This window comes from Salvelinus fontinalis, chromosome 34 (assembly GCF_029448725.1).
Source record: "Salvelinus fontinalis isolate EN_2023a chromosome 34, ASM2944872v1, whole genome shotgun sequence".
Lineage (NCBI taxonomy): Eukaryota > Metazoa > Chordata > Actinopteri > Salmoniformes > Salmonidae > Salvelinus > Salvelinus fontinalis.
In genome coordinates this window covers 17,343,586-17,356,962 of record NC_074698.1, presented here as the reverse complement: position 1 = coordinate 17,356,962, position 13,377 = coordinate 17,343,586, and the positions used below count along the sequence as shown (strand labels likewise).

General features: G+C 42.2%; 1 protein-coding gene across 1 annotated transcript in view; it reads left to right on the top strand.

The window, feature by feature from the left end:
• Nucleotides 1-5,194: 5,194 nt before the first annotated feature.
• Nucleotides 5,195-13,377, top strand: part of LOC129833348 (serine/threonine-protein kinase N1-like) — a 45,754-nt gene continuing 37,571 nt past the window's right edge. Inside the window, exon 1 of the mRNA XM_055897879.1 lies at nucleotides 5,195-6,034. Within this exon, the coding sequence (XP_055753854.1) occupies nucleotides 6,011-6,034 (24 nt within the window). The 5' untranslated portion in view covers nucleotides 5,195-6,010. The remainder of the gene's footprint in view (nucleotides 6,035-13,377) is intronic.

Genomic DNA, 13,377 nt, shown 5'->3' with positions numbered 1-13,377 from the left:
AAGCAGAGTGAGCCACCCGTGGGCCTACGGGAGGAGGAAAAACAGGATGAGCCAACCATGGGCCTACAGGAAGAGGACCACATACAGCTTCCTCATCTTGTAGTGAATGCCCACTACCTCGCAGAGCAGCAGTGCAACAGGAGACCCACCGACACCACCTCCAGGTCCCTCCAGTCTGCAGCTGTAGCCAACGGTCAGCTGCGCAGGCTGGAGCAGCACCAGAAGCACCTGAGAGAGCAGGAGAGGCAGAAGAGGCGGTGGCTGGAGGAGGAGTGTCTGAGGCAGGAGCAGCAGATGCAGCTGGAGAGGCAGCGTCGGGAGCTCCTCCAGCTCCAACTCCAGCAGCAGCAGCAGGAGCACAGACACCGCCGCCAGGTGCTGCAGTGGCAGCTAGAGCTGGAGCAACAGCTCAAACAACAGCTCAGACAGCAACAGAAACAGCAGCAGTTGAGGAGTCCGTCTGCAGTCATGCTCTCCCCATCCTCCGGGCTCTGCACCATCTATGAGGCCATGGAAACCAGCGAAGAGGAGGACGAGGGTGAAGAAAGGGAGCAGAACAGAGAGAGGGAAACAAGGATGCAGCAGGAGAAGTGGACATCCAAACAGACCTGGTCAGAGTCACGCCAGCAGGGGCCGCGTCCCATTCCTCCAACGGACCTGGACTGGAGCAAGAAGGTGGACATTGTTCAGCAGCTCATTAACCAAACCCTGCTGCTGTCCGGGGACAGGGGTTGCCCCCCTCTGCTCCTGCTGCCTGTGGGGAGCGGGGGCACTCTGAGCCCCCTGGAGAGCAGCATGTGGCCCAACCTGCTGTCCCCGCTCAGTTCCCCCTCTGCCACTGTCACCTCTGTTAGCAGCTACTCCCCAGACAGCCAGGGCAGCTCCCCCCAGGGAGACTGGACCGTGGTGGAGCTGGAGACACAGCACTGAAAGCCAGGAGAGGAGGACACACCACTCATCACTGTCATATCTATGCACTGCATACTGTATTCACATGACACAAGTTGGCACTGCATCTCCACACTACAAATTCATGACATGGACCAACATAACAGCAAGGTACACTGATTTAAACCACACAACCTCACATAAAGAGCATGCTATACATTCTAACTTGATATCTACATAGAAATCCACATTCACTGTATTGTCAAACTAATCTTCAGAGAATGGTATATATTATTACTCATCCATGGAGAATTAAGAATGACACATAGTTATGTGTGTGATAGTTATGACAGTGCACTTGTTGATTAATTTAAATGTTACAGGTAAGTGGGACTAGATTAAACTTGGTTGTGTTAAATTATCATCAGTTTCAAATCCTCAGAGAATCTGTTTTGTTTGTGGAGAAAATACTGTTGCTAGCTGCGGTCTGGACCAAATGGACTGCTTTGAATTGACACAATCCTTTGTCTGTAGAAGAACACCCTTTTAAGGAGAGCGCAATGTCTCAAAATAATTGGGCTGTCAATCACACAGGAAAAGAGGGAGGGTGAGAGTAGGATGTCCTTGTTCTGCTCTGCCTTTCACACAGTGGTGGTGAGGGGATTGGTGGAAGCAGGGGGGGGGGGGGGGGGTCACACCCTGCATTCCAAAGCTATAACCTCATTTCTTGGGTCGGCCTTTATTCAATGGGTTTCCGAGGTTACAAATGATGTCATTATAGGAGAGAAACAGAAGTCTGAGACAGCGACACTACCACACAGAGAGAGCACAACACTCGGAGCACTGATAAAAATGTAACTAACTGTTCAGAGAATTACATCAACATACATTGCCCTTTATTAAATACGCCCCAGGAGAGGGAGTTATCTGCGGTAGTGATGAGGCAATGTTGTGAGATGGGAAACTGGATAAGAAGTGTTGGAAGGACTTTAACATGGTACTAAAGAAGTGCTGTGTATGACCAATGCCATAATGGCTTAACAGAGGGGGAAACTAGGTTCCTAAAGCCTCAAAATGGAATACATGTAGGCTACATTTGTCAAATGAATATCCTTCATCTATCTCCATGTCAACAGTTGATCTATCATCAAATTGATTTAAACTGTGAGCCACCGGTCTCTGTTTTGGAGTTCTGAATAGTCAGAAGTTTTGATTCCTGCTTGTACTACTTTGGTGTCAGGTCTACTATAGTATGTCATGTATGTACATCCTATTTGGGAAGGCTGCACAATGGCTGGGTAGGGTTTCAGTCGGGTTGTAGAATTTAAAGCAATTTCTATATAATTCTACTGTTATGTGCAATCAGAAATGTATGGTGAATTGTGCAATATTAGACATCAGTTGCACATAATTTAGTTTAGACTTAATTAGAATTGTAGTTTATTTATGCAAATTCGTTCTAATTTTAGCATCTATACAGGTATATGTAGTATCCACAAAAAAATCGCATTAATTATTAAAGGCTATTATACTGTATGTCCTCTTTTAGTTCTGTATGTAAATAGAGGTAGATGAACACTGCCACCTAACGGTTGAGTTAGATTACATGGGTTACAGTATTTGTTTACAGTAGTCTGTCTTTTATCCATTATCAGTACAGTAGGATATAAAATGTTAGTATTGTGCAAGCACATCTATGAAACTATTTTGACAGGTAGGCTAATATTTTTTAAAGTATATCTGTATGTATCCACATGGTGATATTGTAAATCTATGTGATGCTGTGTATGGCAACTTATTGCAGTTTGAATGCAGCATTTGTGAAAAGGATATTTATGTAATACATTCAGTTCTTTAAACCAGGGGTGTCCAACTCATTTTGCCCGTGGGCCGCATTCAGTCTTCACCGAGTCCAGAGGGACGCATTAAACATGTATTATTTTCTTGCAAAAAATAGTCCAGGGTCCATAAATGTTAGAATTTTTCGCTGTCTAGCTTTCGTTTAAATTACTGTTATCAAGCTGGACAGAGTGAAGAGCCTATACATGTACATCCATTATCATTTCTACACAGTTTTGATTTGGTTTTAGACTTTTTCAAAAAACTATTTTCCCCCACCCAAAACAAACTCAAACAACCCGTGGGTTGGATTGAATAGGCTCGCTAATGTTGTGTAAACAGCTGTGTCAGGGACAGGGTGAACCCCATGATGCAATCCTGACTCAATCAAACTATGCGTGTGGTTAGATGTGGGTGGTGAGTGTGTTTTTGATGTTGGACAACAGTTCATAAATACATCCCAAATTATACTATGTGAAGATGAATGCTATGGATACAATGCATTTAATGCACCAATACATTTTAGAAAAGAAATCAAGTAGCTGTAGTACTGTATTCCTAGTACAACATGTAATGATATGCAATAATCTAGTCCAGACAGTGGCTACAGGTGTAGGGTCTTAATTTAATCACCCTGTTGCAGGAGAACTTTCCTGCTATGCAGGACATTTAAAACATGTAGTGTATTTGAGGTTTATAAAGACTTCTGAAGTTTGTAATTTCCACTGAAATGTCAGATTAGATTTTCCCTTATGATGTGAAATGTGAATTATAATTAAATTGACATTTCATGTTGCCGCATAATTATTTTCTCAAATTAAGATCCTACATCTGTATAGACATGACTGTCCATCATCAAACATTTATAGTTCAAATAATCACCAGAGGCATACTATTAAGTACATTATAGGCCTAATCAGAGTTTGGAAAATCTAATATTATTTTCAAGCTTAGTCATTGACTCTTGATCAATTTTGCTATAAGGATTTGATTATTAAACTTTTGCTATTAAGGTGGTTTATATTTGAGTAGTGTTTGTAGACTGTGATAGGCCTCCTGTATAGTCATTTACTATTTTAAGATCATGTTAAGGCTTGTGTCTGATGCATGTATCATTGTTAAGTACGTTAATATAACCATTTAGAAATAAAATTACTTTCAACTAGCTCTTCTTTCTATTTTTTGCTATTTTGTAACCAGGTTGGCAATGGCAACAAACACATTGAAATGCTGACAGCATAACCTACTGTGAAAGACTGATGCCATGTAGTCCCTCTTGTCTAGACAGAGGGGTTTCCTCCACTGAAGTAGGCTTTATGTGATCGGTTGCCTCTCACAATGTACCAATGCTCAGGTTTCCTCATACTAGAAGTAACATAGTAAAGCAACACTTAAATTAGGGAAAGGGGGATACCTAGTCAGTTGTACACCTGAATGCCTTCAACTGAAATGTGTCTTCCGTATTTAACCCAATCTCTGAATCAGAGAGGTGCGGGGGGGCTGCCTTAATCGACATCCACGTCTTCAGCACCCGGGGAACAGCCCGGGGAACTGCCTTACTCGGGCAGAACAACAGATTTTGCCATTGTCGGCTCAGGGATTCGATCCAGCAACCTTTTGGTAACTGGCCCAACACTCTAACCACTAGGCTAAAAGTATTATATGTTATATTTGGTATGGTTACATAAGAACGAAGGTTACTAAAGGCAACAATAAAAGGAAGGTGGATCGGTGGGTGTATAATGCAAATGTCTAGCAAACCAAAGGTTGCGTATTCAAATCTCATCACAGACAACTGTAGCATTTTAGCAACTTTGCAACTACTTACTACTTTGCAACTACTTTTCCCTTTAACCTAACTCCTAACCTTAACCCATAGCCTAGCTAATGTTAGCATATGCCACCTAGCTAACTTTAGTGACAACAAATTGAAATTTGTAACATATCATACATATTTCAAATTCGTAACATATCATACGAAATGGATGACGGACACCCACACATGAACACATAATGTAACATATCATACCAATTTGAGATTCACCGATTTTCGTTTACTATGTTACGTCTACCCCTGATTCCAGGTTGCAACCTTTCCGAGACGAAATGTCATGTACAGTTTGAGCTACAGTTTGGCCAGCTAACCACTAGGCTTCGCTAGTCTCATTCAGTGATGGCCATAGTCGGACAAAGAGTCGCTTAGCCTAAGCCTACCCTGTACAATATTAAGTCCATACCATTAAGTATTTCTCAATCCGTTTAGTTCCACTACAACAAATGAACAATGGTAAGGTAGGCAGACTCGGCCCATATGAATAACGCGATATCACCAATAAGTCGTTTTTAGATTTGCCAAGTGGCGAAGGAGGGCTCGCTCTATGAAATTACTAAAGGCGCGAAATTGTGATTTATCGTCAACAGGTTTATTGCAATTGTAGTGATCACATGACCAATAAGACGCGCGCCCCTCACTTGCGCTCAGCTACCCTCACTGGTTAGTTGCCCCCTCGAGCAACGAGCGTCAGACCGTTTTTATACTGTTGATTGACTACCAGCACGCACAAAAGAGCTCTCAGCAAGGGAGGAGTGGCGTAGGATAGCATTAATTTTCTCACAGTAAGAAAATGTCAGGTCTTTTTTTGTGGTTTATAGATATTTCGCCTGGATTTAAATTGGAAAGGATAAGGTGAGCGGTAGGCTACGTAAGCGGGAGGCTATGTTATGTAGACATAACGGTTTTTGTTCATAAACCGATTATAGGCTTGACGATGCAATGCATGGAAATAATAGCCTAATAATAATGTAGATTTTCGAGAGTGAGTGAACAATTGGAATGATGTCCATTTAGTATTATTTATGTAGTTGTCATGTTCTCCAATTACATGGGGTAGAATGCCAGATGAACCAGTCAACGTCAGCTTTCAAACCACACAACATAGTTGAAAGGTGGACACGGCGATACGTAACTTCTTGCTTATTTGGAACATGGACTAAAGAAGAGAATGATAGGCCTACAATGTTTATTTTGTCGATGCTCTCGCTCACCTGGGCAAAGACAGACGCCCGTTAACTCTCCGTACAGTTCACTGTCGTTTTAAAGTGCTGAGGATATTCGCCAATGTTGGCCTGCTCTTTGACTGCAAATAACTCCAAACGGACAGGAACTGATTTGATGGTGTCGTAGATCACTAAAATGATTTTATAATAAAAATTCATCGGCTACATTGAAGAAGACTTTGTCATCCCACCGCTGTGGTAGCCTGTGTGATACACAAGACACCAGATGGCTAACAACGACTCGATGCAAGTAAGTTTTCCAAGTTAGCATTGGACAGGGCTTTTCCTTGATTTAACATATTACGTTAGCCTGTGTTTGTCCTATTCGAAGAGATGCGTGCAGGTCATATTTGTAGGCTATTTCTTCTAATTGGGTTCGTGGTGACGTCTTTGCACGACAGGGACTGATGGTGGACAGGTACCCTACTAGTACATCGGGCCAAAGTACTATGGTGGTTTTAGACAGGTAGTAAGTAGCCCACTATAACCTACTGAGCCTTTAGTCCACACCATCACCTTGAAACTTTAGGTCTGTGTTTTCTGTCCCCCATGTTTGCAATGGTCTAACAGGGCATAATAATGGCAGGTGCTTATTGTGTGTGTTACCAAAGCAGTCTACACCCGCACAAATATGTCAGACAAAAGTAATGACGTATTGATTATGTGTAGACCAACAAATACTGTACACACATATATTTACTTGTTATACCTCACCCACCACATGGAAGAGAAATTACCTGTATGGAGCATGAGGGCTATTTCTTGTGGTATATAGTTGTTCCACTCAGGTGAGTTACAGTGGAGGGTGTCAGAGTCAAGGACCTAATTAAACAGGTCATGTTACCATATGTTGCTTACACAGGTGTCATCTCAGTTCAGGAAACTGCATAGGAGGGAATTGTTACAAATTAAAGGCCAGGTTGAACTTAAGCCAGAACCCAACACATTCATATCTGTCTGCTGCAGCCTTGCAGGTAACCCACTGAGTTTGGGTCAGACCAAAGTCAGTGGTCCAGTACAAAGTTCAAATAATAAGATAAATAAAACTACACATTCTATTTTAAGTTAGTGTATTATATGTAATCGACTTTCAGTGTACAGATGTGGTCATATATACATGTTTACACAGGCAGCCCAATTCTGATATTTTTTCCACTAATTGTTCTTTTGACCAACCACATCAGATCTTTTCATATCAACTCTTTTTCAGACCTGATCTGATTGGTCAAACTACTAATTAATGACCAAAAGATCAGAATTGGGCTACCTGTGTAGATGCAGCCTTTTTTCTTCTAAAATAAGTTTGAAATAGAAAAAACTTTGTTAAATCTTGTGTATTTGTTTGACTTAGAACTGCACAGAACCAAGAAAAAAAAACAAAGTAAAAAAAAAAATCCTGAATTAAATCATTCAGAATTCTAATTAATTTGGTTGGAGGCAGTGATTCTCATTTACTGTGTAATTTATTTAACCTTTGGTAAGTTGCAGGTGCCTACAGGGTAAAAATAGCTGTTCAACCAGTTTTGAGAAGAAAAAACTGAACATTCTGCTCCATTGCACTTCGTTGTAAAGTGCAAGGGTGCCAATATATTTGACCTCATCTGATACTACAAGGCATTTGTGCCTTTTGAGGGCCTTAAGCAAAATGTTGTTGGGGGCCCCACTTCACGGAAAAAAAACATTTTAGTGGCCCCCCTTTTGACAGTGGAAAGAAAAAAGTTTTAGAGATATTTTCCTGCAATTTCAGAAATGTTGCCATGGGGTGCAGAGAAAATGTTGCAGTTTTAAAGCCTCTTTACATTTTGCCATGAAGAGGAGAGAACATTTGGCAATTTTCTAACAAATTTCATGCAATTCTACTAATTTGCCTTGGGGCGGAGAGAAAAATGTGCAGTTTTGCAGCTAATTTCTTGAAATTCTATTTTTTTTTGCCATAGGGTGGAAGGACATATATCCTGCAATTCTGCACATTTTCCATGACTTATACCATGTTGATATGACATCTGAGTGAGAGTGCCCTTTGTGCCTGGTCTATAATTTGACCATGATTAATACAAGTTTAGATAGCTGGCTAGACATGGGCTAATTGAGTGAGAGAAAAACTGCTGATGCACAACAACATTTCTAAATTGCACCAGGGGAATTCTACTATTCTAACTCTCAACAATAAGTTGAGACCCCGACTGAGTTCTTAAAAAAAAAAATGTTTTTGGTCGCGGCCCCCTATCGGCTGGAGGCCCTAAGCGACCACTTATGTCGCTTATGCCCAGGGCGGGCCGGTGTAACATCATGTAAAGTATGACCTACTGAACACTGGGTCAGCAAGTAGCCTAAGCCTATATCACTAGGTGTCAGTGTCAGGTAAGCATCCGGTATCAAGGACACATGTAGGCTACAGTAAGTTCCTTCCAGTGGTGCCACTGTCAGATTTCTTCCCCCAGGGATTTCCCCCCCGAAACTTGAGGTCAATCATTTGTTTTAAATGTACTCAATAAAAAGGCCTGTACATAATAATGCTTATTACTATGAAATTGGGGGTGGCCTCTTGACTGACGTAAGTAGGCCTAGTTAGTGTTTCCATGAAAGAGAAGGTTTCCCGATTCCTGGAAAGCTAGCACTGTGACTGTGGGCAACACACATCAGAGGAGGGTAACAGAGCCTAAATGTTTGTTGTTCATGTTTTGTATTCTCTTGTTCTACCTCTAGGACTAGGTTCTTCTCTTCTTTTTCAGTTATGTTTTGCTCGTTTTGCAATGAGAGAGATTTGGATGGAAAAGATACATGCATTGACTTTGTGGAAATAATAATAGGCCTTGCAGGACATTCATATATTTTAGGGATCTTTACTACCCTTTCAGCTTATTGAAAAACACCCAGCACACAAGCATTTCAATGGGGTTTAATTTATCCTGCAAACAATCCCCAATTTCTGTTTTTACACTGGTCAAAAATATTAATGCAATATTCAACAATTTCAAAGATTTTACTGAGTTACAGTTCATACAAGGAAATTAGTCAATTGAAAAAAAATGTATTAGGCCCTAATCTATGGATTTCACATGACTGGCAATACAGATATGCATCTGTTGGTCACAGATACCTTTAAAAAAGTAGGGGCGTGGACCAGAAACTAGTCAGTATGTGGTGTGACCACCATTTGCCCCATGCAGCCCGACACATTTCATTGGCATAGAGTTGATCAGGCTGTTGATTGTGGCCTGTGGAATGTTGTCCCACTCCTCTTCAATGGCTGGGGGAAGTTGCTGGATATTGGCGGGAACTGGAAAACACTGTTGTACATTTCGATCCAGAGCATCTCAAACATGCTCAATGGGTGACATGTCTGGTGAGTATGCAGGCCATAGAAGAACTGTGACATTTTAAGCTGTGTACAGATCCTTGCGACATGAGGTGATTGCGGCAGATGAATGGCACAACAATGAGCCTAAGGATCTCGTCACGGTGTGTCTGTGCATTCAAATTGCCATAGATAAAATGCAATTGTGTTCATTGTCCATAGCTTATGCCTGCCCATACCATAACCCCACTGCCACCATGGGGAACTCTGTTCACAACGTTGAAATCAGCAAACCGCTCGCCCACACAACGTCATGTCTGCCCTCTGCCCGGTACAGTTGAAACCGGGATTCATCTGTGAAGAGCACACTTTTCCAGCGTGCCAGTGGCCATAAAAAGATGACAATTTGCCCACGTTACGACGCTGAACTGCAATCAGGTCAAGACCCTGGTGAGGACGACAAGCACGCAGATGAGCTTCCCTGAGATGGCTTCTGACAGTTTGTGCAGAAATTCTTCGGTTGTGCAAACCCACAGTTTCATCAGCTGTCCTGGTGGCTGGTCTCAGACGATCCCGCAGGTGAAGAAGCCGGATGTTGAGGTCCTGGGCGGGCGCGGTTACACGTGGTCTACGGTTGTGAGGCCGGTTGAACGTACTGCCAAATTATCTAAAACAATGTTGGAGGCGGCATATGGTAGAGAAATGAACATAAAATTCTCTGGCAACAGCTCTGGTGGACATTCCTGCAGTCGACATGCCAATTGCATGCTCCCTCAAAACTGGAGACATCTGTGGTATTGTGTTGTGTGACAAAACTGCACATTTGTAATGATCATGCTGTTTAATCAGATTCTTGATATGTCGAACCTGTCAGATGGATGGATTACCTTGGCAAAGGAGAAATGCTCACTAACAGGGACGTTAACAAAGTAGTACACAAAATTTGAGAGAAATAAGCTTTTTGTGCGTATGGAACATTTCTGGGATCTTTTATTTCAGCTCATGAAACATGGGACTAACACTTTACATGTAGTGTTTATATTTTTGTTCAGTGTAGCATGGAGAAGAATGTTATCTCCAGGAGCAGTAGATTGGCTACACATAGATAGTGAGAGATTGCTGATTAAGATCAAGCAGGCACGATGGCAATGATAGACGTCCCTGTTGGAGCAGACCTATACTCTGCATAGTGATTGGGCTTGATTGTTCTATTTCCCCTCAATACCTCATCAAGGCTTTACTGGGGGGCAGAATGTTTTTTTTTGGAAGGGATGGGGGTCACAAATGAGCAGAGCTACAGCACATTACTCAGTCCTTACAAGACCTCTCTCTTTCTTTCAGTCCATAAGACTGATCTCACTCTTTCTCTTTTCCTCAGTTTCCCCTTCTCACACAATATCCATATTATCCAGTGCATATAATAGGGCCTAGTCCATTAGGATGTATTGGTCTCTCTCTCTCTCTCTCTCTCTCTCTCTCTCTCTCTCTCTCTCTCTCTCTCTCTCTCTCTCTCTCTCTCTCTCTCTCTCTCTCTCTCTCTCTCTCTCTCTCTCTCTCTCTCTTCCCCCCCCCCCCCCCACTTAGTCGTCCTCCGTCTCTTTCTCTCTCTCATGTATTGATTTGATGTTTGTTTATTTGCTTACTCCCTGCTCCCCAGACAGCTTCACTGAGTGTAAAACAAGAATCCCCCTGGGTATTTGGGTCTTGTGCATTGATAACACACCACCCTTATAAACTTACATTGCAGCCATCCTCTCATGCATTTTTTATATCTTGTGGTTTTCTGCTGTCCTTATCAATGCTCTAGAAGATCTCTGTGAACTGGTTGCAGCCAGCTGGTCATTATGTATGTTCAACGATTCTCTGCCTTTTTTTGCTTTTTGCCAAATGGCTTTTTATTGATCGTGCAGGAGAGTGGAAACATTTCCTCTGTCAGTACATTTCTTTAATGGCATCAAAGACTTCCTCCACGCTTAGGCCGACTAAGCCCCAGACACCTGTTGCGCTGTATATTAAAAAGAGAAAAAAACCACTATGGTTCTTCTTTAGAAGGGCCAGCTCCTCATCACGCAAACAAAAACTGTTTTGGCTCCAGCTGTCGTTGCTGATAGCTCCATTGATAATAGGATTAGGAGACCCTGGACATTTCTGTCTTGACCCACTCCCATGGTGGCATTACACCCAAAACCCACCCTCACCCCCAGTCCCAGCCCTTCACTCCAGGATTAAACTGGCTCTGTGGAAATATATCCTATCCTCCCTTAGACCTGGCTGCACCCTGCCCAGCTGTAGAGATGGCGTGTACATTTTTTTAGGAATCAAAATCGGGCTTAGGTGGTGGGCGTGGTCAATGGCGCGATCTCCGACTGAACATTTTAGAGGCTCTCTTCACTGCAGAGACAGAATTTTGCCATGGGGTGGAGAGACATTTGTACCATTTTAAAGCTAGTTTCTTACATTTCTACACATTTTGTCATGGCTTAGGCCGTGTTCTTATGGTATCTGAGTGACTCAAACATTATTAAAAAAATCAATGGGGGCCCAATGCCCTGACATTTTAGGAATTTTATATTCCATCTGTCTAGTTTTTCATTTTGATTATTGTTAGTTCTCAAAGATGATCTTATTTAAGATATATAGGTCCATTATCTTTTTTACATACATTAGATCTGGTTTTAGTTGTTGAATTTTACACAGAATTTTTTTTACCATTCCGAAAATTATTATTTTATATAAATACTGAACAAAAATATAAACGCAACATTCAACAATTTAAACGATTTTACTGAGTTACAGTTCATATAAGGAAATCAGACAATTGAAATATATTCATCAGCCCCTAATCTATGTATTTCACATGAATGGGCAGGGGCGCAGACATGCATGGGCCTGGGAGCCAATCAGAATTCGTTTTTCCCCACAAAAGGGCTTTATTACAGACAGAAATACTCCTCAGTTTAATCAGCTATCCAGGTGGCTGGCCTCAGACGATCCCGCAGGTGAAGAAGCCGGATGTGCAGGTCCTGGGCTGGCGTGGCCACACTTTGTCAGCGGTTGTGAGGACGGTTAGACGTACTACCAAATTCTTTAAAACGACGTTGGAGGCGGCGTATGGTAGAGAATTAAACATTAAATTCTCTGGCAACCTCTCTGGTGGACATTCCTGCAGTCAGCATGCCAATTGCACGCTCCCTCAAAACTTCAGACATCTGTGGCATTGTGTGACACAACTGCACATTTTAGAGTGGCCTTTTATTGTCCCTAGCCCAAGGTGCACCTGTGTAAAAACCATACTGTTTAATCACCTTCTTGATATGTCACACCTGTCAGGTGGATGGATTATCTTGGCAAAGGAGAAATGCTCACTAACAGGGATGTTAACAAATTTGTGCACAGAATTTAAGAGAAATAAGCTTTTGTGCGTTTGGAACATTTCTGGGATCTTTTATTTCAGCTCATGAAACATGGGACCAACACTTTACATGTTGCGTTTATATTTTTGTTCAGTGTATATATATATATTGACTGTTTGTACTTAGGCGGCCCGTAAAAAAACCCTGGAGTGGGTATGTTAAGCTAGTATGCATGATCCCAACCCATGTCCACATGGGCATGTCACAAAGCCAAACCTACCTTGCCCATCCAGTCAGTCTTAACAAGAGCTGTTCCTTTGTCAGTCCAGCTATAGTTCTGCTCTGTTCTTCCATGCTGGCTAAACACCCACTGGCTTGCCTCACAGGATTAGTTATGTTTACTGCCAACCCACCCTGATCATGGATGGATCATGAAAGACTGTCCTCCACGGTGGCATGGGGCAGCCAGACCTGTTGTTTGTGACTATACTGCTCAGTGCAGTTGTGATGGATGTTGTGTAGGTTATTGTGAGTGACGTTTTGAGGCCTGGTGTATCATGGGATTGTGGTGGTGTTATAGGATTGAGGAATTTTTTATTTAACCTTTATTTAACCAGGTAGACCAGTTGAGAACAAGTTCTCATTTACAACTGCGACCTGGCCAAGATAAAGCAAAGCAGTTCGACACATACAACAACACAGAGTTACACATGGAGTAAAACAAACATACAGTCGTGGAATGTGTTACAACAAAGAAATGCCTGAAACAATGTTATGTGGGGGCACCATATTTTACTCCAATTGGCCAAGCATAAGCACCATTTTAGAGTGAGTAGGAAATGAGGTTGCTGATTGGAGTCGTGAAGGAGCCAATGTTTTATCTCTGCAGAAATGGGTAGTAATCAGTGCCTTTGTAATCACAGCCAGAGACAGCATTCTGAC